Genomic DNA, 27,531 nt, shown 5'->3' on the forward strand with positions numbered 1-27,531 from the left:
AGCAACAGTAATTGGGAAGTTGTGTTTCTTAAACTGGGTGGTGAATACAGGGATGTTCTATTTTATTATTCTTTTTAATTGACTTACCCTTTATGTTTGTATGAGAGGTTTCATAATTTTAAAAATCAGCCAACAGCCAAATCACTTTGAACATAATTCCTTTGTTTCTCTTAGTCTTGGCATTTATAAGGTCTTTCCATAATACCAAGCATTTAACAATCAATAAATTATAGTTTATAAAAATCAAATCAATTATTTGAGTTTTCAGTTCAGTTGAATTCAGTTCAGTTTCAAATAATTCAAACCTTAATTCTGTTCTTTGTGCATGTCTGATAGTCATTTTCAATTTAAATTAGAAATTCATTTTTTATGTATATTTAATTTTCGTTTGACTTTTGAAATATTAATTGTAAATACTTGATGTGTATTTTTACTTTAAAAAGTTATTTTTAACATTTTAACAAATGTTAAAAACAAATACTAGGTAATTCATCCTTGATAATTTTTATTTTTCCTGGCAGCTAGCATTGGATATGTGGAGGAAATTGATGGTTGAACCACTTCAGACCATTCTTATCCGAATGTTGCTCCGAGAAATAAAAAAGTGAGTACTGACATTCGTCTTCTTGAGTCAATTCTAATTTGCTGTTTGAAATGGTTTCAAATAGTGTACAGTTGCATGGCTGTTAACTAGACATAAGCCTTGGTTTACTTAAACGAGCCTCATTTTCCATCTAATGCCAATATTTTAAAATTGTTTTATAATCTTTTTTTGACAGGTCTTTGGTCTTTAGCCCAATATGCTTAGTAAATAAATAAGTCCCTGAAGGAAGTGACCTGCCCTTTTTTGTTGCAAGCCTGATACCCCTTGCACCTTCCAGGGCATAGCTGAATTGTTTGAACATATTCTCTCAGTTTAAATCTTGATAAGGATAACCTACCTATTCTAGAAAACAGATTTTTCTAGGTAGTTGGTTACCTCTTAGCCCCAGTGTTAAATTAGTAACTTGTCTATGTGTGAGATTAGTTCGTGGGAAAATGGCTTCTCACTCTACTCATGGCCCGGAGTGGTGGACTGTTTACCTAATTGCTGTGTGAATAGAATTTAAGATTACAAGTTTTCCTGTGGAGTCCAGAATAGAACATCCTTGGGTCAGCTCTGGCCTAAAAAATTACTAGACTTCAGCTTTGGGGAATCAGAAGCACTAAAAGTCAGTCATACAGATGTGTGTATAATAAATTTCATTTTACTGGAACTGATGTTGTAGGAATTATCTAGACCAGTGAATTGCAGTGTGATAATGGCCACTCCATCTGAAAATGCTTTCTTTAAGAATACCCAAATATGGGTTTTTTATGTGAGGGAAAAAAAGGAAAGCATTGTTCTTTCTATGGGCTCCTAATAGGACTTTAAAAAAACCAAATAAATAAACAGAAACAAAAAACAAGCCACCAAAGAGGATAGGGAATATTTTAAAATTTAATGTAAATACTAAATAGTAGAAAGTAGATGGTAGCAATTAGTAATGGTTTTAAAAAACTGTCACCCTTTTAATGAGGGAGATGGAGAGAAAAGGATAGTGAAGCAGTAGGGTGGGACAATTTTTTTCTTTCTCTTTTGTTTACTAAACCGTAATTAACTAAAAGAACACTCCAAACAATATTTGTAGGTTCTAATGTATTTATTTTGCTATGAAATATTAACTTGTTTCTCGACTTGGAATTCAGCTATTTACATTAAGTTTATTGAAAATACTGTTAAAATTTTCTAAATGTAGTTTTTTGAAACGTCTCTTTTAATAGGCTTGTCCCAACCTAGTAAATTTTCTTAAGTGTGATTGTTAGCTTGTTAAAAATGAATTGATGAAAAACTAAAGAAAATCTAACTGTATATGAAAAATAATACAATAGTAATAAAACAATAATAAAATAAAAATTAAAAAATAATACGTATTATACAGGATATTCTGGAAAAGACAGAGATTATTTGGTTAGAGATATTATTAGGCCAACTTGTCTTAATTTTGTTGTTACAATCAGCTTCCATGAAAATATTATTCGACATGCTCTAATGTCTCATTTTTCATGTGTACTCCATTAAGTAGGTGTTATCCCACATTTTACAGCTAAGGAAACTAAGGTATAACAACAATAACAACAACAACAACAACAAAATATGGGAGCTATGTGCCAGAAAGTGTCCTAAAAGCTTTACCTGCATTATCCCATTTAATCCTCACAACCCTGGGATGTTGGTACTACTTCCATTACCATTTTACAAATGAAGATGTCAGTGGTAGTACTCTAACAAGGCTAATTTGACTCCAGCCCCTATCTTCTTAATTCCAGGGATTCAAAAATGGCTTCTGCTAACTCTAAATCCATTATGCCTGTCTTTTAAATCCAAAGACTATTTCTTCCATTCCTGGTTCTAGTGCTTTAGCTTTTATATACATTTTAGTTTAAAATGCTTTGTATTCTAGTAATTTCACACATAATTCTTTATTTGATCTTAAGGAGGCAGGGCAAGTTTTATTTATAAGTAAGCAAATTGACCTTCAGTTAGTAGAAATGACTTACCGAATTTGAAATACCTAAGGAAAGAGACTTCATGCCTGCAAACTTCCAGTTTGGGTATTTCCACTACATTGTTTTAATATCTATTTACCCATTGTCATTTGAGATAATATGGCCAGATACCATAACTTCCATTACACGGACAAGTGGCTGTGGTAACTTGTCTGAGCCTTATAATGGGATGTGTGGTGAATATTATCATAGGCTCATTTTACAAATGGGGAAAATGAGGCTTGAGAGGATAGTTAACTTACTCAGGTCATGTATCTAGTATATGGCTTAGTGAGAATCGGAAGTTAGGTCATTCTGGCCCTTGTGTCTGTGGTCTTACCCATGTATTACATATTCTTAGCAGTAGTTTGCTGAAGTTGCTTCTCATTGCCATTGCTGCTAACAGAGAAGTATTTTATCGTGTGTACCTACGACTTTTTTGTGGAAAGAGCTCCACCAAACTTATGGAATAAAATCTTTTCAGATCTAGCAGAGCATATTACAAATTTGATTTCCTGTCAACTTATTCACAATTTCCTTTCCCTGTAATCATCCCTAGGTTCCTAGATATTCTTTACAAGTGTCTGAAGGGCATTACTGTGAACTTGTGGTTTCTCAAATCTGACCTCTGAAAATCAAGCTTACACAAAGGGTGTTTAAAAGCATTATCTTTCTACAAAAAAATTATAAAAGTAAAATATGTTGATTGTACACAATTAAAAATGTGTAGAAGGTTAAAAAGAGAAATTAAAAGACTTTCACTTTTCCCCTGATGCCTTCAGTTCTGTTATTTGAAGCAAACCACTATTAAGGATTTAAAGTATTTTCTAATAGAAATTCTCTATGCGTTTAAGATCGAATACACGTGCATATATGTGTGTGTACATACATTTATATGGATGTGCGTATGTATATATCTACACACATATATTACATATAATAGACACACATACGTATGTACTTGCACTCACGGAGTTTACGTAAGTATTAATACTTAACATTTTTCTTAGAACAGACTAGTGGTTGGTGTGAGACTATAAAGTGGTAGTATGAGGGAGTTGCTTTATGGTGATAAAGTAGTTGTAAAACTTGAATATAGTGGCAGTAACATGAATCTAGATATGTGATAAAATTGCATAAAATTACATGTATACAAACACAAATGATTGTGTATAAAAAATGAATAAGGTCAAAAATATGAATAAGGTCTATAGGTTGTATCAGTGTTGATTTCCTGTGATTGATGTTGTATCATAATTATGTAAGATGTTACCACTGGAGAAAACCAGATGAACATTCTCAGGACCACCCTGTATTATGTTTGCAACTTCCAGTGAAGCTGTAATTATTTCAAAATTTAAAAATATGTTTTTTAAGTTTAATTGGCACATAAAATGTGAATATCCCTGTTTTCTTCCTTTTAGCTGCACCTTTCTTCTCTTCCCAACTAACTACTACGGATAGTTGGTTGTACTTAAATAATTGTTTACTTAAGTACAGTGGTTTCTATTTGTGTATGTGTGTGTGTAATCTTTATATTCCTTTAGGAAGATGTTGTAAGCTCTGGAGCCTCCCCACATAAAAATATTCAATATGCACATGCACACAAAACTTTACGTACTTTTTAGAAGGTTTGTGGATTCCTATGATCAGAATTGCTGCCTTAGCATTTACGTGGTGGACTTCTTTATCCCCAAGAGAATCATTTGGCAAATTGTAATCTGAAAAAAAGATTCTATACTTAATATTTGTTGAATTGGAAAGTTTTTATTCTGAAATCGAAACTCAGCAGCAAAGCAGTCATGACTTTAGCATCCTCTCTCTGTCGTGTAATCATAAAGGCAAGAATTAAGTGACAAATGGAAAAAAAAATTTTAACTTAACAGCTCCTGGGTTTTTTGTTCTTGTTTTTGTTTTTAACTCTTCCTACTTTCACCACTATTGTAACATCATACCCCTGTTAGATAACAAAATTTCCTACAAGTGTGGTTCCCTGTCAGGGCTCTTTTCTGTTCTGTTTGTTTGTCCGTCCTGGAGCGCATACCTCACTGTGTTTATTATTATAGCATAATCAGTCTTGTTATCTGGTAAGACAGATTTGCCTTCCATAAGCCAGAAGTGTTCTTGCTGTTATTTGGCCCTTTACTCTTTCATATACAGGTCATAATGATCTTTTTTTTAAAGGTGATTATAAGTTCCATAGAAAAAATTTTCTGTGGGATTGAAATTGAGTCGAATATATAAGTTAGTTTGGAGGGAATTTATATCTTCATTAAATCTTCTGTAAACATATCTGCTGTTTTTAATGCCTTCTTTAATATCTCCTAATATGTTTTTATAAATTTATTTGTAAAGGTTCTTCATTCGTTTTATTTCAAGATACTTCATATTCGGGGCGCCTGGGTGGCACAGTGGTTAAGCATCTGCCTTTGGCTCAGGGCGTGATCCTGGCATTGTGGGATCGAGCCCCACATCAGGCTCCTCCGCTGGAAGCCTGCTTCTCCCTCTCCCACTCCCCCTGCTTGTGTTCCCTCTCTCACTGGCTGTCTCTATCTCTGTCAGATAAATAAATAAAATCTTAAAAAGGAAAAAAAAAAGATACTTCATATTCGCTGATACTGTTACCAAAAAATTGTATAATTATCCATTCTATTTGTTTTCTGCTAGTGAATTGAAATACAATACTCTTAATATGTAAATCTTATATTCAGCTACCTTGTTAAATTCCATCATTTCTAGCTGCTTCTCCAAGGGAAAAAAAGTGTTATTTCTAATAATTTGTGCTTCTTGTGTGTGTGCTTTCTATGTAAGGTATCATAATCTGTAAAAGATAGTTATGTTTCCTTTGTGTGTGTGTGCATGCACACACACTTGCCGTGCCCACACACACCTCAGTGATCAGGACCTCCACAGCAGTGTTGAAGAGGAGTGATGGGTAGTGAGCATCTTGGTCTCATTCCTAGTTGTAAAGGTTACACATGTAACATTTCTTCTTTTAAAATGATGCTTCCTCCAGTTTTTTTTTTATTAGATACTCTTTCTCGGAATGATGAAATTAATTTGAATTTGGTATTGAATTTTATAAAATGACTTGTATTTGGATTGAGTGATCATGGTTTTTTTCTATTAGTCTATTAGTGTAGTAGGTTACATTTATAGATTTTTTAATATTAAACTATCCTTGTATAACTAGAAAAAAACCCAGGTTGGTTGTTTATAATAATTTCTATAACATTTTTGCATTTGATTTGCTACATAATATTTTATTTAGAATTTTGAATCTATATCCATGAATGGAATGGGCCTATAATTATTTTTTCTCATAATGTCTTGGGTTTGGTATCAGACTCATTCTTGTAGGATGGATTAGAGGCTATTCCCTCTTTTTCTTTTGAGTAAAAGAGTGTATAAACCTGGGATGATCATTTTTTTTTTAATTTATGTAAACTCAGTTAATTAACCTATAGTGTATTATCAGTTTCAGAGGTAGAGTTCAGGGATTCATCAGTCTCATATAACACCCAGTGCTCATTACGTCATGTGCCCTCTTTAATGTCCATGGGGTGATCATTTTTTGGAGTGTTTAGTAAAACTCCCTGCAGAACCATCTGGGTGTAGGGTTTCTTTGTAAGAAGAATTTTTTTTTCACATTTACAAATTAACCTTTGCCTTTATTTTCTATTATTGAAGTATAGCTGACATACTGTGTTATATTAGTTTCTGGTATACAACATAGTGATTTGACAATTTTATACATTGCTCAGTGCTCACCACAATTAAGTGTAGTCACCATCTGTAACCATAGATTATTAATATTATTGACTATATTTCCCCTGCTGTACTTTTCATCTCTATGACTGACTTACTTTACAACTGGAAGTTTATACCTCTTAATCCCCTTCACCTATTTTGCCTATCCCCCCTGCCCACATCCCCTCCAGCAGCCACCAGTCTGTTCTGTATTTAAGAGTCTGGTTTTTTGTTGTTGTTATTTGCTTTGTTTTATAGATTGTACATGTAAGTGAAGTCATGTGGTGTTTGTCTTTTTCTGTCTGACTTATTTCACTTAGCATAATACCCTCTAGGTCCATCCATGTCGTTGCAGATGGCAAGATCTCATTTCTTATGTCTGAGTAATAGTCCATTGTATATGTGTACTGCGTCTTTATCGATTCATTTTATCAGTAGATACTTTGGTTGCTTCCCTCTTTTGGCTGTAGTAAATAATGCTACCATAAATGCAGGGGTGCATGTATCTTTGTGAATTCGTGTTTTCATTTTCTCTGGAAAAGTACCCAGTAGCGGAATTACTGAATTAGAGGATATTTCTATTTTTCATTTTTTGAGGAACATCTGTTCTGTTTTCCGTGGTGGCTCCATCAATGTACATTCCCACCAACAGCGCATGGTGGTTTCCTTCCACATCCTCACCAACACTTGCTATTTCTTGTCTTTTTGATACTAGCCATTCTGACTAATGTGAGGTGATATCTCATCGTGGTTTTGATTTGCATTTCCCTGATGATTAATGATTTGAGCATCTCTTCATGTGTCCTTTGGCCATTTGTATCTCTTTGGAAAAATGTCTGTTCAGGTCCTTGGCTGATTTCTTAATTGAATTGTTTGGTTTTTATGATGTTGATTGTGTAAGTTTTTTATGTATTCTGGGCATTAACCCCTTATTGGATATATCTTTTGCAATACTTCTTTCATTCACTGGGTTGCCTTTTTGTTTTATTAATGGTCTCCTTTGCTGTGCAAAAGCTTTTTATTTTAGTGTAGTCCCAATAGTTTATTATTGCTTTTGTTTCCCTTACCTGAGGACATATCCATAAATCTGTTGCTAAGGCTGATACTATTATGTTTTCCTTTAGGCATTTTATGGTTTCAGGTCTCACATTTAGATCTTTAATCCATTCTGAGTTTATTTGTGTGTATGGTGTAAGAAATTGGCCCAGTTTCATTAATGTGCATAGAGCTGTCAAGTTTTCCCAACGCTGTCTTTTCCCCATTGTATATTGTAACTTCCTTTGACATAGATTAATTGACCATAGCAGTGTGGGCTCTCTATTGTGTTCTGTAGATCTATGTGTCTGTTTTTGTGCCAGTACCATACTGTTTTGATTTCTGCTGCCTTTTTTTTTTTTAAGATTTATTTATTTATTTTAGAGAGAGAGCACAAGTGGGGAAAGGGTAGAGGGAAAGGGAGATAAGCAGACTCCCTGCTGAGTGGGGAGCCTGATGTGGGTCTCAATCCCAGGACCCTGAGATCATGACCTGAGCTGAAATGAAGAGTTGGATGCTTAACTGACGGAGCCTCCCAGGCACCCTGATTACTACAGCTTTGTAGTATATCTTGAAATCTGGGATTGTGATACCTTCAGTTTTGTTCTTTCTCACAATTGCTTTGGCTGTTCAAGGTCTTTGTGGTTCCATACAAATTTTAGGATTGTTAGTTGTTGTTCTAGTTTTGTGACAAAAATGCTATTGGTATTTTGGTAGTGATTGCATTGAAGTGGTAGATTCCTATGGGTAGTGTGGGCATTTTAACGGTAGTGCTTTTTCCAATCCACAAGCATTGTTTGTGTCATTTGCAGTTCCTTTCATCAATATTTTATAGCTTTCAGAGTGTAGATCTTTCACCTCCTTGGTTAATTTATTCCTAGGCATTTTATTATTTTTGGTGCAGTTGTAAGTGCGATTTTTAAAAATTTCTCTTTCTGCTCCTTTATGATTACTGTATAGAAACACAACATTTCTGTATATTAATTTTGTATCCAGAAAGCTTACTGAATTCATATATTCTAATAGTTTTTTGGTGGAATCTTTAGGGTTTTCTATATATAGTATCATGTCATCTGCAAATAGTGATAGTTTTACTTCTTTCTTACCAATTTGCATGCCTTTTCTTTCTTTTTTGTATTTGATTGCTGCAGCTAGGACTTCTAGTACTATGTTGAATGAAAGCTGTGAGAGTGGACATTTTTGTCTTGTTCCTGATCTTAGAGGAAAAGCTTTCAGTTTTTCATCCCTGAATATGATGTTAGCTGTTGGGTTTTCATATATGGCTTTTATTATACTGAGGTATGTTTCTCTAAATCCAGTTTGTTGGGAATTTTTATCAAGAATAGTTGTATTTTGTCAGATGCTTTTTCTGCATCTATTGAGATGATCCTTGTCCTTTCTGTTGTTAATGCAAGGTATTACATTGGTATGTGAATATTGAACTGCTCTTGCATCCCTGGAGTAAATCCCACTTGATTGTGGTGATTATGGTGATCATGGTGAACGATCCTTTTAATGCATTGTTGAATGTGGCTTGCTAATATTTTTGTTGAGGAAATTTGCATCTGTGTTCATCAGGGATATTGGCCTGTAGTTTTGTTTGTTTTTTCTTTTGTGTGTGTGTGTCTTTGTCTTGGTTTGATATCAGAGTAATGCTGGCTTTGTAGAATGAATGTGGAAGTTTTCCCTCCTCTTCTGAGTTTCTTGGAATAGTTTGAGAAAGGTCAGTATAGGGGCGTCTGGGTGGCTCAGTCATTAAGCAACGTCTGCCTTTGGCTCAGGGCGTGATCCCGGGGTCCTGGGATCGAGCCCGACATCAGGCTCCTCCACTGGGAGCCTGCTTCTTCCTCTCCCACTCCCCCTGCCTGTGTTCCCTCTCTCTCTCTGGCTGTCTCTCTCTCTGTTAAATAAATAAATAAAATCTTAAAAAAAAATTAAAAAAAAAAAAGAGAGAAGGGTCAGTATTAAGTCTTTAAATGTTTGATAGAATTCACCTGGGAAGCCATCCGGTCCTGGACTTTTTTTTATTGGGAGTTTTTTGATTACGAGTTCATTTTCATTACTAGTAATTGATCTGTGCAAATTTTCTATTTCTTCCTGATTCAATTTTAGAAGAATATATGTTTCTGGAAATTATCCATTTCTTCTAGGTTGTCCAATTTGTTGGCATGTAATTATTAGTAGTTTCTTATTCTTTGTGTTTCTGTGATGTGGTTTGTTACTTCTCCTCCTTCATTTCTTTTTTTTTTTTTTTTTTCTTCATTTCTGATTTTATTTATTTGAGTCTCTTTTTTTGTTTTGGATGAGTCTGTCTAAATGTTTATCAATTTTATCTTACAAAGAACCAGCTCTTGGTTTCATTGGTGTTTTCTTCCTTTTTAAAAAATTTTAGTCTCTAATTCATTTGTTTCTGCTGTAATCTTTATGTTTTCTTCCTTCTGCTAATACTAGGCTTCATAATTTTGTAGTTCCTTTCAGTGTAGGGTTTGATTATTTGCGATTTTTCTTGTTTTTTGAGATGGTCTGTATCAATGTATACTTCTCTCTTCGAACTGCTTTTCTGTGTCCTAAAGATTTTGAACTATTATATTTTCATTTTCATTTGTCTCCATTTATTTTTTGAGTTCCTCTTTGATTTCTTTGTTCACGCATTGGTTGTTTAGTAGCATGTTTTTTAGCCTCCATGTGTTTGTGTTTTTTTCTATTTTTTTTTCTGTTCTGGTTTCTTACTATTGAGATTAGAAAAGATGCTTGATATGACTTCAATCTTCTTAAATTTATTGAGACTTGTTTTGCAGCCTAACATGTGATTTGTTTGAGAAAATGTTCCATGTGCACGTGAAAAGAATGTGTTCTGCTATTTGTGGATGGAATGTTCTGATATATCTGTTAAAGTCATCTGGTCTAATATGTTTTTCAAAGCTGTTGTTTCCTTTGGATGATCTGTCTATCCACTAATACAAGTGGGGTGTTAAAATTCCTTACTACTAATGTATTACTGTCAATATCTCCCTTTATGTCTATTATTTTTTGCTTTGTATATTTAGGTGCTCCTGTGTTGGGTACATAGATACTTAAAATTGTTCTATTCTCCTTTTGGATTGATCCCTTTATGTGATGATTTTTGTCTCTTGGTCTATTTTGTCTGATGTATGTGTTTCTACTCCATCTTTTATTTTCACTCCCATTTGCATGGAATATTTTTTTCCATCCCTTCACTTCTAGTTTGTGTCTGTCTTTAGGTCTGAAATGAGTCTCTTGTAAGCAACATATAGATGGGTCTTGTTGTTTTTTATCCACATCACCCTCTCTCTTTTGATTGGAGCATCTAATCCTTGAATATTTAAAGTAATTACTGATAAGTACGTACTTACTGCTTATTATTTTGTTCATTGTTTTCTGGTTGTTTTGTAGTTCTGTTCTTTTCTTCTTTGCTCTCTTCCCTTGTGGTTTGATGGCTTTCTTTAGTGTGTTATGCTTAGATTCTTTTCTCTATATTTTGTGTATCTGGTATAGGTGTTTGATTTGTGGTTACCATTGGGTTCTTATATAGGTTCCGGTATGTATAGCAGGGTATGTTAAGTCAATGGTTGCTCAAATTCGAATACGTTCTGAAAGCATTAAATTTCTACTCCCTCCCTCCATGTTTTATGTATATGATGTCATATGTTACGTCTTTTTAATTTGTTTATCTCTTGACTGATTTTGGTAGATGTAATTGATTTTATTACTTTTGTGTTTTAACCTCCATAGTGGTTTTATAAGTAATTAATCTATATTTACTATATGTTTGTTTTAATTTGTCTAATTAAATACGTTTTATTATTTTCTTCTAGTTATGCCCTTTCTTTCCACTTAATGAATTCCCTTTAACGTTTCTTATAAGGCTGGATTAGTGGTGATAAACTCCTTTAACTTTTGTTTGTCTAGGAGTCTCTTTATCTCTCTTTCAATTCTGAATGATAACCTTGTCAGGTAGGGTATTCTTGGTTGTAGTTTTTTCCTGTCAGTACTTCAAACATATCATGTCACTTTCTTCTGGCTTGCAAAGTTTCTGCTGAAAAATCAGCTGATAGTCTTAAAGTATTTCCCTTGTACGTAAGTATTTTCTCTTACCGCTTATTTATTTATTTTTTAAGATTTTTTTTATTAGAGAGCATGCGAGTTGAGGGGAGGGGCAGAGGGAGAGAATATTTAAGCAGACTCTCCGCTGAGTGCAGAGCCTAACCCAGGACTTGATCTCATGACTGATGAGATCATGACCTGAGCCGAAACCAAGAGTTGAACACTTAACCGACTGAGCCACCCAGGTGCCCTTACTCTTGCTGCTTTTAAAATTCTCTCTTTATTATTACTTTTGCCATTTTAATTATGTGTCTCGGTGTGGGCCTCCTTAGGTTCGTCTTGTTAAGGGTTGTCTATGCTTCTTGGACCTGGATGTCTGCTTGCTTTCTCAGATACCTTTTTTCAGCTGTTTTCCAATTGTTTCTTCAAATAAATTTTCCAGCCCCTTCTCTCCTTTTTCAGGGCTCCCTAGCATATGAATGTTATTACTATTGATGCTGTTGCAGAGTTCTCTTAACCTATTATTTTTTATTATTCTTTTTGTTCTTTTGTTGTTGTTGTTGCTTTTCAGCTTGGTTGCTTTCCATTACCCTGTCTTCCAGATCACTGATCCATTTTTCTCCCATTTTCTAATCTGCTGTTGATTCCCTCTAGTATATTTTTCATTTCAGTTACTGTGTTCTTCAACTCTTTTTTTAATATTTTGTATCTCTTTGTTGAAGTTTTCACTGAGTTCATCCACTCTTCTCTCAAGTCAGGTGAGTATCTTTATGACCATTACTTTGAGCTCTTTATGAGAAATATTGTTGATCTCCATTTTTACTTGGCTCTTTTTCTGTTACTTTATCTTGTTCTTTCATTTGGGATGTATTCCTCTTCCTTCTCATTTTGTTTAACTCTCTCTGTTTGTTTCTGTGTATTAGGTTAGCTGTGTTGTGGTCTTGAAAGTAGTAGCCTTGTGTAGAAGAAGTCCTGTGTTGCCCTGTAGCACAGTCCCCACCCCCAGTCTTGGTGCTCTGTTGGTGTTCCCTGTGTGAGCTGCATGTGCCTTCCTATTGTGGCTGAGCCACAGTTGCTATGGGCATGCTGGTGGGTGAAGCTGGCCTTCAGCCCAACTGGCTGCAATAACCCACTTTGCCTGCTGTTGGGACAGTGGGCAGAATTTGCTCCCCACACTGGTGAGAGGCGCAGCTGCAAGTGGTGGTTGGGGCTAGCACTCAGCCTAGTTGTCTACAGTTAGTCTCTGCCACCACTGCAAGTGTACTGAAGGGCAAGGGCTTACTCCATGTACAGCCAGCTAAGAGGCCTGGCTGTAGGAACCGTGGGTGGGCTGGTTATGGTGGGTGTCTCCCCAGCTTGTCAGGGCAGGAGTCACTTTGGAGTGGCACCGGTCTTGGCAGGGGCAGCCTGATTGGTATGGCAGGGCAAGAGCCACTCTGGAGGGATGTCTGCTGAGGTGCATTTATTGGGTGGAGCAGGTCTATAGGGGAACACTGGGGCGGGGAGGACCTACTGTGGTAGCAGTGTAGATGGGAGAATGTTAGAATTGTGTGCGGTTATCTAGACCAGGGAGTAGAAGAGAAATGGTGCCCACCATCAGCGTAGTTCCTTGAGAAATCTTCTGCAGAGCCCTGCCGCTCCAGCACACGTTCTAAGATCAGTCAGTAAATCTTCACATACACCCAAAGCACTTTTCAAACTCCTGCTTCTCTGCTATGTCTCTGCCAAGTTATTTAGTGTGCTGGTTCTTTAAAGGCAGGGACTCAGTTTCCTGTTGCCCTCCAGCTCTCCAGGGGTTAAGAGCTCTGCCGATTTTTAATGCTCCTGAAGTTAAGCTGGATAATTTTTGAAGCCATACATTATGGGGACTCATTAGGGTGGATCCCCGGGGCTGGGAGTGCCCTCTGTAGGGAGGGTCTGATCCCCTCACTCCTCCTCACTTGCCATGTCCCTCCCACGTTGTAGTTAGTTGCTTGGGTTTGGTTCCAGATTGCATCTCCGCCCCTCCCACCCTTTTTGATGTGGCTTCCTACAACTAGCTGTGGAAGATTTGCTCTGCCAGTGTTCAGATTATTTTCAGAGTTAGCTGTGTAGATGTAGTTGTTGCCTTGGTGTGTCTCTCCATGGGACGAGGTGAGCTCATGACGCTGCTGCTCTGCCATCTTTCCAGTCTCTAGCGTTTTGCCGAATCTTAGAGTGCTGTATTCCAAAGCAGTTGTCTCGGACTTTTTGAAATAAGATTTTTACACTGCCTATAGTTAGTTTTTTCAGTATGATATTTATTTCTTCTACATCAGTTGTGAATTATTTTTTCAGAATTATTGGAAGTAGCTGTTGACAGTATTTTGTTTAAAAAACTTTTTATTTGAAAGAACTTTAAATTTACGGAAGAGTTGCAAAGCTAGTGCAGAAAGTTCCTGTATACTCCTGTTTTCCTTATATTATCATCTCACAACCCATGGTGTATTTATGAACATTAGTACAAAACTGTTAACTAAACTACAGATTGTATTTGCATTTCCCCAGTTTTTTCACTGATGTGTTCATACTGTCCCAAGATCCAGTCTAAACCACAGTATTGCATTTAGCTCCCTTGTCTCTTTTGGTGGAGAATTTTTTAGTCTTTCATTGTCTCTCACGAGTTGACACTTTTTAAAAAAAAATTAGTGATCAGGTATTTTGTAGTATTTCTGTCAACTTTGATTTCTTTGGTATTTTGTCATGATTAGACTGAGATTATGAGTTTGGGGGAGGAATTGCACATGGTGATATTGACACCCTTCTCACCATATAATATCAAAGAGTAAAGAATTTCAACAGTACTTTTTTTTACTTGTGATAAACTTTGATCACATGGTTAATGTATTATTTTCTTTTTAATCCCCATGTGGAATATTTTTTTTCATACTGTTGCTTATGTGCATCTTTTCTTGATGACTTTTGTGAGAGGTTTTTATATTTTGTTGCAATTTTTTTCAGAGAATCAGTTGTGTCTTATTGATCTTCCTTATTGTATCTTTCTTTCTCTTTTATTATTCCATTCTTCTTTTTCTTTTCTTTCCTTCTTCTGGGCGACAAGAATGTTTTTAGATTAGCTGAAGTGGACATAGAATCTTTGGTGAGGGGGAGAGTTCAAAATCTTTATCCAAAGTATCTTTTTACTGTAATCTGTGGTATTCGTTCAGTTGAGATACGAATATATAGTGTGGAGCTTGAGGAAGGGTTCCTAATGTGAGACAATATGTAGAATTCCTGATATTAAAAATTGTTTTCTATGTGGTAATCTCAGTTAAAGGAAATGAAGACATTAATAGTTTAGTTTGTTGTAGTTTATTGTAGTTACTTAGAGCTCTGTTAATAATTTTTAAAAATATTTAAGAATAACAGTAAGAAATATTAATTTAATAACTGCCCATATTTCCTACTGCAAGTAATGAAATTTATTTTTTAAAAAGAGCAATTAGGAGTAAGAAATAAAGGGAAAATTGATTGAAAATTACACGTTTACCCAATACCAGAGTGGAGTAATTTATTCCCCAGGGAATATCTTTATACACTTCTGTGATTTCGCTGCATTTTAGCCGCCAACTATTTTTCCTTTGATGCCAAAAGAATTTTGTTTAAATTAAGTTACTAAAAGAGAGTGTTAACAGTACCCATTTTATATTGCTGTTGTTAAGATGAAATGAGATGCGTTGTATGAAGTATTTAGTACAGTGCCTGAGGCATAAGATACAAAAGTGTCAGTAACATTAGTGTCCAAGGGACAACTTTTTATAATAACTCCCTAAAGCAATCCAACTTGTGTAGGTATTCGTCTTTAAACAGGTTCTTATGTAAAGCTTGTCAAGACAGTTTAACCTTTTAATACTTGGTAATGGATGCAGATAACTTATGTCTGTTATTCTTCAAATCTGTAACATTTTTTAATATTTTATTTATTTGATAGAGTTGGGGGGTACGTGGTGGCAAGAGAGCACAAGCAGGGGGAGCAGCAGAGGAAGAGGGAGAAGCAGACTCCCCGCTGAGCAGGGAGCCTGATGCAGAGCTCATTCCCAGGAACCTGGGATCATGACCTGAGCTGAAGGCAGATGTTAACCGAATGAGCCACCCAAATCTGTAATGTAATTATCAGGTTGAAATGCCTTTTGGATCAATTTTTTTCCTCACCCTTGGGGGTTATGCTGTTTTACTTCCTAAATTCTCTACAAAGTATTCATTGATGTATTCAGAAAAATGATTCTCAACCTTCGTGGTCTTGCTCTTTCTTGATTTTTTGCCCCCCCCCCCAACCTTCTTTTAAATTTTAAGCATCCCTCTCTGAATCATTTGTATGAACAACAGACAGATCGGTAATCAGGGCATTCTAATTTCCTTCACATACTCTGTTTCCTGAGTAAATTACTTCATTGGATTCCTTACTTATAAAATAGGGAAGATTGGATCAGCTGACTTTGGAGGCCCCTTTCTGTTTTCCAATATATGGTTTTATATGAGGTCTAATTAGGTTTCAACTGTCATAAATAGGATGATGAGAAAGTGTGATAATAAATATTCTGTGACATGAGACTGGTAAATTGCCAAGAGCAAGGAAACATAGTTTGAAAGAAATGAGTGGAATTGAAGAGAAGATTATACAGTGAAAAGACTTCAGAGTAGAGAGTAATAACGAGCAAGCAATCCCTGACTGATAGAACTGGTTTTCTTCCTGCTTAGATGGCTCTCACTTAGCGCTAAAATTATTTAATGTAGTCTGAAAGGTTATTTTTATCAAAATGGCCAAGAGTTGCTAAAAGAAAAGAACATGTGGCTTTCTTAATTCTTAAGTAATTAGTATATTGTTTGCACTTAGATATTCAACATTTATTAAGTAACTGGTACTTTAAAACTGTGCTCCAGCAGCTGTCTACATTTCATTTTAGCCCTATGATTCGTAAGCACTGTCCTTTTGCTAAAATGCTTATTACTTCTACCGCATAGGTAGTTAGCTGATACTAATGGGATAGCTCTTTTCCTACAAATGGGGTTAGATAATCGATACCTCAGTTAATTTTATAATGATTATAATTTTTTGTAACCCAAGTAATGTACTTTCTCTCTCAGTTGTGTAGTCTTAAGCTCATCAGTAGATGAATTAATTTGGTTGGTACCATTAAAAAAAAGATTACTTCCTAATGTAAGTTTGGTTATGTGAAGGTGTGTTAGGTGTATTTTATACTCTACCACCTCCCATAGCTCTAGGAATTTTTGTATATGATCTACACAGAACTATCTTACATTTCCTTATTATAAGAGAAATATATAGATCATAAAGATTCCCCAATCCCAAGGTACCTTCTTGGAAGATTTCAGAAAATTGAGGGCTATTTCAGCCTTTAAAGAGGTAAAGTTATCTGTCAAGCTAATGGAGGATTTTTCCTTGTGAAATCAGTATCTTCCACTAAGTGAAAATTCTTATGGAGAATGAATGCTGAAAAACTTAGTATAAACTGTATACAGTATAAACTGTAGTTAGGATTTCATGACTTTGGAGAAAAGTTGTAATTAGGTGCAGTGGTATTTCTGCAGGAAAGACAAGAAGAAGGTCTAAAAGAACACAGACAGAAAAGACAGCAATGTATAATGATGTAAAGGGAGGAAAGGAGGAGCTCATGGCTTAAAGATCATGCATCATCTGCTTTTAAGAAAAAAACTAGGACTGGTCTCTTTTTGCTTAATTGTGTTCTTGTAAAAGATTGCTTCTCTTGAGATATGTAAACACTATAGGAGTAATCCCAGTTTCATGCATTTTGAAAAAAAGTGTTTTAGAGAAATACTAGATTTGCAAGTGAAATGTAGGTTGTAATTTTTTTTTGTTGTTGTTAAGAGATTCAGTGGTTAAAAAATTTTTTCATGGTAACATTAAATCTGTACACACAAAATGTAATTGAAAATCCTTAAGTAAATGTGTTCCTCTTGCGTAAGGAAGAAAACATCTGATGTAACCATAGATTGTATATCTGCATATTTTTCAGTGTTTACTTCACTTGGAAAGATAAAAGTAATTTTATTCATATGTTAACTTATCTTTTATATTAATATAGTAGAATTGCCCACTGGGACTTTCAGTGCAGTAACAATCTAAAGTTCTTTATAACTTTAATAAATAAAAATTGTAACTTCATATGTTTAAATTTCACAGTGTAAGATTTGAATATTTTCAGTGATATATAAAAAGGCACGCATAACCAAATAATTGGAAACATAAATATTGTGGTATAAATTTTCTGCAAGAACTTTAGTTTTACTTTAAAATTAAAATTGGAAGGGTGCCTGGGAGACTCTGTTAAGCTTCCAGCCCTTGATTTCAGCTCAGGTTATGATCTCAGGGTTGCGGCATCGAACCTTGTGTGGGGCTCCATGCTCAGCATGAAGTCTGCTTGAGAGTCTCTCCCCCTGTCCCCGCCCTCCCCCGCACATGCTCCCCCTCCCTCTCTCAAATAATAAATAAATCTTTAAAATTAAAACTGGGTATGAAATTATAAAAACGGACAAAATAGATATATTTTTAAATGCTGGTAAAAGGAATTCCTTAGATTCTTAAGGATATTATTGAAAACACTGAGTTTTTAATGTTAAAGGGATTCAAAATTGCATTTCTTTTCTCCAGTAATTCTGTAGTTAACTTTCTAGTGTTGAGTACTTTGAACAAAAGTAAAAATTAAAATGAAATTCTTTCTTCACTTTGAATTTGAAACACTCTGTAACATAGGCTGCTATGGCTTATTTGTGTTTTCTCTGATATATCCATGTGTTTGTTATTCTATTTCTAAATTGTGTAGAGGTTGGAGATTTCATTGAGGAGAATACAGTCTTAGATACTAAGATAAAATCTAACTTAGTAGTCTTTATTCTTTTGTATATCTCAATTCCTGAGAGATGTTTTAAAACTTCCCAGCTCATTTTTAGATTTATTAACTTTTTTCCTTGCAGTTGTTGGTTTTTGTTTCATACCTCTGTTCTTGAGTAAGTATCAGGATTGTCATCTTCATGGTTATTTTTATTGTTATGTAGTATTTTTGTGCATCTTGTACTCTTTTTCTTCATTGTGGCACATATTAATATTGTTACATCAGTTTTCTTTGTACTTTTGGGGATTTTGGTGTGTGTGTATGTGTGTGTGTTAACTTTTTTAGTGATACAGAAAAGTATGCAACATAATTTTACAACACACTTTTACAGCCTAATGAATTATTATAAGATGAATATTCTTGTTACTATCACCCACGTCAAGTAATAGAACCATGCCAGCCACCCCTGAAGCCTTTGCATGTGTCGTATCCCTTCCCTTTCTCCAAAAGTTTACCACTATCCTGACTTTTAAGGTAATTCCTTTCTTCTTTTTCTTACGGTTTTATCACCCACGTGTATATTGCCAGACTCTGTAAGAGTTTAGTCTTGTCCATCCAAAAGAATTTTACATGTCTTTTAAGTCTTTTAATCAACAGGTTGCTTTTCACCCTTTTTCCCTGTCGTACTTTGTTGATGAACCCTGGCTGTTTGATCTTTTAGACTTTCCCATTGTCTGGATTTTGCTGATTGCATGAGGGACATTTAAATATGTTCTTTTGTCTTCTGTATTTCCTCCAGATTGGCAGACCAGAGGCTTACTCATTGGTTCCCTCTGGCAAAACTATAGTTATTCTTCCATAGTTGTCTGTTTTTTCACTTTTTTGGATGTAAGCAGCCACCGATGTTGAATACCAACATCTTTTTGTTTATTGAGGTTTGTAAAACTGTCACTTTAATTCTATCATTTTGTTTTCATTTTTACCTGGAATAATCTTATAAAGACATGCTTCCCTCTTGGTTACCCAATGGTAAAGGTCATATAGGAAGGATAAAATAACTGCTTGCTTCTTTCCTTTACTCATTTGTTAAGGTAATGAGTTGGTTTGCTGTTATCCTCAGAAAGTGACCAGTTAGCTTTTTTTTTTTCATTATATTGTGATGAACTTATAGACCTAAAAACATTTGATTCATTTCTATTCATTGTCTGTCTTATTAAAGTTTAAATTGCCTCTCTTTGGTTAGTTTGTGCCGTGGTCTTTTTTGATATGACCCTGGTCATCCTTGCTATATCTTCCTTGCTATCTAGTGTGTCAGGATGTTCCAGACCTATCTTGTAAATTTTCTTCCCCGGACCTTGTAAGTAGCTACTCAATGAAAAACTTAGTTTTAAATACACAAGTGACACATAAATGCATCCTTGAAAAACTGTGAATGAACCAGATTCTTTCTCACTCAGTCTTCTTCTACCCAGAGGTAATCCCTCTTACTATTGTGTTAACTGTCTTTACAAACCCTTTTCTGTGAATTTTTATGTTTACATAAGTACAATACAGAGATCGTTTTCTTTTTTTATGTGATTTTTCCCCTAACTTTTGACAATCATAAATGATACTTATACTTACTAGCTTCTTTTTTTTGTCAATTATATATCTTGATAGTTTTTCTGTTAGTACGTAGTACATTTTTTTTAACTGCTACTTAATATTTGATATTATTAAACTCGTCTCATGAGTGTATTAGGTTTCCAGTTTTTCCACTAATAGAACTCTTGCTTTTTCTGTGCACAAAAGTGCAGGTATTTGTTGGAGTCATAGCATATGTGCATTTAGAATTTTGCCAGTTTGCCCTCTGAAGTGCTTGTTCTTCCACAAGCGGAGTCTGAGAATGCCTGTTTCTTTACCACTCAGCAATCTTGCTCTTTTGAAATCTTGCCAGTCTGAAGGAAAAACATGCCCTTGATCTCCTAGTGCCTTCCTGAGGTGGAAACAGGGAGAGTAGGAGGTGTTCTCTGGTGAGGGCTGCAGCAAGTGGTCTGGTTGCAGAGGTTTCCCTTCTTTTGGGCTCCACTGCCTCTCACGCACCACTTACTTCTCCAGCGGGGACGCAGACACAGCTGCTGCTCGGTGCCTCGCTTCACAGCCTGGCTGATGCTCCTGATAACCGAGCTGGTTTTATCGTCCTTTGTGTGCCATCCAGCTTTCAGGCTGTCCCCTGTCTCTGCCTGTCTTCCTCCACTCTCTTCCCTCCTCTCTTTGTAGCATTCTCTTGTGCATTTTGGTATGTAGTTTTATTTTCCTACGTTACTCAGTCTTCTCTCCGTCTTTTTTCAATTTCTCTAAGTCCAAGGACTACTGCCAACAATGGGGTGTTAAAAAGTATCCTTCCTGTCATTTCTCAGATTTAGAGTGGGAGCAGGAGACTGCATTTAGTTTGCTGGAACCCTAATCTCATTTTAAACATAAGGGTAAAGGAAGATTTCACTAACAGATTAAGTTGCCCATTGTCATATATCAGTATCAGGACTTTTCAGAGTTCCTGCCTAACTTTTGATGACACAAATCTGGTCTGCTATTTGAGTTAAAAGCTCATAAAGAGTTTTCTTTAAAAGCCTTGATTTTAAAAGCACAATCAGGGCTTTTTTGGTCTCCTGCTTTATTCTCCTCCCTATTAAAAATGGTTCTATTTTGCTCCTATCAGTACTTAAAATAATAGGTGATGTTTATTGTTTCTCAGGTACCAGGTACTGTGTTACATGCTTTCTTGAATTTGCTTAATCTTTACCACATCCTTGCATCTCCATGAAGTCCTTTTATTATCCCCACTTTACAGAAGAGGAAATCTGGATACTAAGAGCTTAAGAAATGCTTGCCCAAGGCGACATATTAATGCAGCCAGAACTCAAACTCAGGCAGTCTGACTCCAAAATCCTGGCCTTAAGGTCTATGCTAAATGTTCTATTAGTCCCCATCATCCCATCTGAGTGGTTTCATTATATTGGCAGTTTCATTATGATTGCTGTAGATGTTTTCCACACAGTCCTGTTAAGATCAAATAATAAGCCACATTTCTAAAAATTCTTCATATTCTTTTCTCAAGGTTATCTCTTGGGAACCACTGTTATTAGATGAAACTAGAGTTTTATTCATATGACCAATTTAGTCAGTGCTTTTGTATATTCCTGACAGCATCATTTCACAGTTTATTTCCTTTATTTGTCAGCCTAATCGAAATGCTGTATATTTATAATGTTCTTGTGCAGTTATAAAAATATGTGGTGATCTTAAAGATTGAATAATTATGCCTCAGAATTTCTGCGTTCGGTCGTTACTTTTTTAGGGAGGACAACTTAGTTATTAAGCACTGGGAATATCAGTGTTTCTTCTAGACAGTATGTTGCCTGATTCCAGCTTATCTGGGCCTTTTGGGATCAGAAACAAATGGCAGGAGTGTTGAGAATATCAGGAGTAGAAGTTTTCCTGGTGCTGAGCAAGGAGAATAGGTTTTGGTCATGAAAACAGTTCTAGGTGACCTGATTTTCCAGGTATTCAGGTGTTTCTCATTCTTGACTGATTTTTATTTGATCTGAGGCAAAATTAAAAGGAAAAAAATGTGTTTCAAATAGATAAGATCAGGTAGATTATTATTTCACCAGATTTAATTTGGGTTTAGGAAGGAACTAATGGAATGTGAGTGGAGGAAATGAGCTCACTCTATGTGATCTTAGAGAAACTCATTGTTTTTATTAGTAATATCAAAATGTAGACTTTGTATCTGAGATTCTTTGACTGACAGAATTACTGTACCCATATTAATTCATGTACAAAAAACTTTTCCCAGACTATCCAGATATGTGAAGAATGAAAGAGGGATTAGAAGGATGATACAGAGGCAGGGAGGGACAATGTTAGGTCTATATCCTACTATAAAGAACAAGAAGCTTTTATGATAGAATATACTTCCTGTTGCTCTCTTTGTAAAATAATCATTGGTTCAGAGAAAAAAACATTTTAAAGTGAGGTGAAAGATTGCCAGTAGGAAGGTAAATGTTCGACTGCATAATGGTTTGATGAGAACATTAGTACTGGAGTCAGAAATTTCCAACTTGGTGCCAGACTGTTTGTGGCTTTAGGCAAACTATTTTTTTCAATTTCATTTTCCTCTTTCTGTGATTACAAAGGCTGATACTCAGGTACATTTCTTATCGTGATTAAAACTTGCATTACACATAGTGCATTGGCTAAGGAGGAGCCTACCAAATGTCACGTGAATAGTTGAGATGATTTTAGATTCCTTTGCAACTGTGAAGGAATGTAAAAATATAAAAACATATCTCACTAAATTTCTAAAAAGAAAAATACCTTTGTGTTTGAATGGAAAGCAACTCAGTGGCTCTAGCAGATCTCTTAAAGAACAACAGCTGTTAGTCCCTTCAGTGAGTGATAACATATAAAATGTACCTTTGAGGAATGTGACTGTGAGACCACTGTCACCATAGCTGTAATGGCTCAGACTGAGTTTGAGACCAAATCATCTTGATAGGAGAGTTTGTGGTAAGTGAATTCAAATATTCTTTACCAGCAGTATTAAAGTCTTAATGGGCTCATGTCTGCTCTAAAATGAAAGAAGTGTCATTTCAGTGTCAGTGTAATCAAATGTATCAATGTCGCAATCAAAGCTTTTCTCTTATTTATTGAAATGACATCCAATGAGTACTATTAACTATCATAAATATTAATTCATCTGTGATATGAAAAAAATTATTTTTAAGCATCAAGCATGCATTGACCTTTAAAATACTTTATAATTTGATTAGACCAGTAGACCAAGCAGCCATATTTTGGCATACTTTGGTATTTTTCCATAGATAATTTGTATTCTCAATATTTTTTTGTTATATCTTGTTTTTAGTGATCGTGGTGGAGAAGACCCAAACCAGAAAGTAATCCATGGGGTTATTAACTCCTTTGTTCATGTTGAACAGTATAAGAAAAAATTCCCCTTAAAGGTAAAAAGCATCCTTTAAAAACATAATCAGACCTTTAATTTCTTAAACTACTTGTTCTAATTTTTTAAATATGGTTTTGATTTATTTAGTTTTATCAGGAAATCTTTGAGTCTCCCTTTCTGACTGAAACAGGAGAGTATTACAAACAAGAAGCTTCAAATTTATTACAAGAATCAAACTGCTCACAGTATATGGAAAAGGTAGGAAAGAACATATTATGTTAAATGCATCACCTCTTTATTGGGCATGGTTTATTTAAATTTGTTTTCTTAGTTAATATATTTTTTTGGTGGAAAAAGGTGTGTTTTTTTTTTAATTACTCTGAATTGTAGTTAATATATAATACCTATTAATAAATCATTGTTCTTACTGTGGCATTCTCCATGAGAAAAAGTTCTATCCAATTTTCATCATGGTTGATGCTTCTTGATAAATCCGCATTGCTTGATTTGCTTGTCTTTAAAATTAGTATTCACATTCTTGGCAAAAGATAAATTATATTTGTGTTTAGTAGATGTTTAAAGAATAGGATAAGCATAGAAGGTAGGTGTTTGGGTTTTTATCTTTCCTTCTTCAAAATGGAAGGAAAAATATAATAATTCTAAATACTTGGATAGGTTACTCTTTTGGTCTGTTCAGGTTTTGGAAGACTGAGAAAAACCTCCACAAGAAATTTTAATTAATCCTTAAACTAACACATATGGATTAGTATTAAAATTCCATGTATACTTTTTTTAGTAAAGGAATAGTCGTGTTATAAAGTCAGTCATCATATAAGATGTTAAATTTTTAGCCGGGTTTTTTCATTTGTAGTATTGAATTCCAAGCATTTTATTATACCATGATTTTTGTTAGTTTGTTTAGCCAAGAAGATAATTTGTTGCAAGTGGAATAGCTATAGAGTGGCCTCCATAGAGCACAGGTCAAGAAATATCAGTACTTACTGATATATTGTTATATATTTCACAAACCCCAGGTCTAGAAGTCTGAGTTGTTTAATTCTCTTCCTGCTATCATCACTGATTAGCTCTAGAACCTCAAGTTAGTCTTCTAGGACATCTTTCTCCATCTATTAACTGCAGGTTACACCAAGTCGGTGGTTCTTAGTTTTAAGCCCTTTTTGCTTCCTAGACTGTCGTTAAAGGTTCTAGATCCAATCCTGAAAAGTGCACACGGATTATCAGTAATACATACACTCTTTGTTATATTTGGCTATCAAAAAGAGGTCTGTGACAAAAATATTATATGTTCCACTTACATAGAACCATACACTGTCTAGAATATGGTCTATCTAGAATAGGTAAATTCATAGAGACAGAAAGTAGATGAGAAGTTATCGGGAGGAGAGAGTGAGTTATTGTGTAATGGTTACAGAGTTTTTGTTGGGTGTGATGAGTAAGTTTCAGAAACAGACAGTTGCGCAACATTGTGAGTGTAATTAATGCCACTGGATCGCACACTCAAAAATGGTTACAATGACATATTTTATGTTACACGTATTTTACCACAATTTTGAAAACACTAATAATGTAATATAGCCCAAAGCATTGAATTATATTTTTAAGTGGGTAAGTCATACGATAAGTAAATTATATCTCAAACTGTTAAAATGAGGGCCATTGGAAATTATGTTTGGGAAGTAGCATTCACAAGAGTAGTTCATTTAATTAACAGACTAACATAGCCTTCCTGCTTCTCTTTCTCTCTTTTACCTGTAGTTTTGGCCTTTTCTCCCCAGCTGTAAGTGGTTTTATAGCTCTTTGAAGCCCCACATTGAGACATTCCACTCTTGTCTGCCTTTCTTTTGATATGCACCCCTTTCCTGCCATTATCATTAATTTTTTTTTCCTTTTCTCATCATCCCTCACCTCCTGACTCTAATTCCCGTGGCATTTAGTTAAGCCATAAACATTAAAGTTACAGTACACTATAGTGACTAATAGGCATAATCCTTTTAAGGGATATTTTTCTTTTAAAAGAAAAACTTTTTAACAAAAATGACTTTCTTAGTTGATTAAATATGCACTGAACATCTTTTGGTCCAGATACCTTTTTGCCTACCTTTGGTTTCTGTGACTTTGCTCTAGACTTCTGGCTCCATGGGAGAGCATAGTAGGAAAGATAGAACCATGAGTCTCTTTTCAGTCTTTGCCTCATTTTCATCAAAAGATATCTGAGAGGTATCCAGGAATGATGTGTTATTTCCCCACTCAACATCAGTTTCCTTCCAGTATTACCTTCTTATGCCCAGGCAAACTCAGCAGTATTCTCCGAAGGCTTAACTGTACGTAGTTCCGTGGGTCCAGTTAAGTTCAGAAACTCTAGTTACATAGCTTCACATTGCAGGACATTTTCGAAGTCTAAACATTTGTATGTGTATGTGCTATGCTAGCATGATATTTACTGTGAATGTAGTTTTGTTTTGAGGTAGAAATTAGCCAGATTCTCTAGTTTTTATCTTTATTAGCTGGTTCTTGTTAATATTAATCAGTGTATTGTTTGTAGCCCAGTGTTTCTTATATAGGATAAGCTTTACTAAAGCTCTTGATTGACATATTTAACTATGATTAAATAATAATTGACTTCTAAAATTTTAATGAAATGTTTAATTTGATGATTATCATGTACATACTGTTTACATTTACATTTTATAAGACGAGGGACCAACATCAAATAATCTACTTGATCCAGTTGATGTAAACTATTTTTAGTTTGATAGTTAAATATTCAGAAAGTGACCATCTGTTCTGGTTTTAGTAATTTTTACCCACTTTTCCTGTTGCACGTTAGGTTGCCTGTGTTAATAGGATGTTCAGGGTCAGTACATGAAGACAATGCAGACCACTTAACTGTAGTCCGTTTTCATAAGATTTTGGTAAAATGTAGGTGATAGTAGCCTAAATAAAAATTTGAAATGATTTATGGAATGTGGGATTAAACGGGTTATGTAATCCTTATTTGTTACCTGGCCATCTTTAATTGAGCCATTAAAATTAGGCTACCTAAGTTACTTACTGATATTACAGATTTTTCCTCATAGTAGGTCATGACTATAAGAATGTATTTCTAAAGGTTCTAGGTAGATTAAAAGATGAAGAAATTCGATGTCGAAAATACTTGCATCCAAGTTCATATACTAAAGTGATTCATGAATGTCAGCAGCGAATGGTAGCAGACCACTTACAGTTCTTACATGCAGAATGTCATAATATCATCCGACAAGAGAAAAAAAATGGTAAGTGATATGAAACAGTAAATGTGAATAGAAATTAAATTATAAACCCACTTTCTACATCATCTCCAAGCTTCTTTAGATTTCAAACATTTTTGGTAATAGTCTAAAATACTCAATTTTTTTACCAATACTCCTTTTTTACCAATTTTTAATAATCTATCTTAAAAGACTGTTTTGGAAAGGTATGTTTTCAAAGTGTATTCCAAAGCCAAAAGAAAAACTAGGAAAAAGTGTTTGCACATTTTTACATATCACAAGGGCTGATTTCCTTAATACATTAAGAGTTTCTAATAAACAGGAAAAAAAGCAAAGATGAAGGAAATATAAATAGATTTTAAATATATGCAGATGCTCAGTTTCGTTCAAAATAGAAGAAAATACAAAAGGATATAAAGAAATACTAGTAATAAGCAGTAAAAAGTGGAATTTTTTTAGAAGATTTTATTTATTTGTCAGAGAGAGAGAGAGAGCACAAGCAAGGGGGTACCAGGCAGAGGGAGAAGCAGGCTCCCCACTGAGCAAGGAGCCTGATGCAGGGCTCTATCCCAGCACCCTGGGATGATGACCTGAGTCAAAGGCAGATGCTTAACCCGCTGAGCCACCCAGGCGTCCCAAATTGGAATTTTTTTTAAAGGAGAAAATAGCACTAAAAATTTTCTAATAACAGAGAATAAACGTAGTAAGATATGTGCCAGACCTACATAGAAAATGAAACATTGTTGAAAGCAACATAGATCCAGGAGAATCTACTCAAAACTGAAGTGGTTTTTTGGTTTGTTTTTGTTTCTTTGTTTGTTTTAATTCTGAAAGTTAAACTCTTAGACTAAGAAAAGTCAAGACAGTCTTGAAGACCGACCATCATGGAAAGACTTTGCAGGATAGCATGACTTATGATAAAAACCACAGTAGGACAATGAGACTTTGGTGTGAGGGTAAACAAATAGACCAATGGAATAAAATAGGTTAGAAATAACCCATGCACATATAGATACTTGATTTAAGGCCACTGTAGAGCAGTGGGTGAAAGATAGTCTTTTTAACA

General features: G+C 34.9%; 1 protein-coding gene across 6 annotated transcripts in view; it reads left to right on the plus strand.

The window, feature by feature from the left end:
• CUL2 (cullin 2) overlaps positions 1-27,531 on the plus strand; it is a 98,911-nt gene that overhangs the window by 45,862 nt on the left and 25,518 nt on the right. For all 6 annotated transcript variants that reach the window (XM_045786388.2, XM_087857878.1, XM_087857877.1 and 3 more), the window contains 4 exons: positions 522-604; positions 23,158-23,254; positions 23,344-23,454; positions 26,327-26,489. In XM_045786388.2, coding sequence (XP_045642344.1) covers positions 522-604; positions 23,158-23,254; positions 23,344-23,454; positions 26,327-26,489 — 454 coding nt within the window. The remainder of the gene's footprint in view (positions 1-521; positions 605-23,157; positions 23,255-23,343; positions 23,455-26,326; positions 26,490-27,531) is intronic.

The sequence above is a fragment of the Ursus americanus genome, chromosome 31, assembly GCF_024610735.1.
Source record: "Ursus americanus isolate L20-20 chromosome 31, mUrsAme1.1.p, whole genome shotgun sequence".
Lineage (NCBI taxonomy): Eukaryota > Metazoa > Chordata > Mammalia > Carnivora > Ursidae > Ursus > Ursus americanus.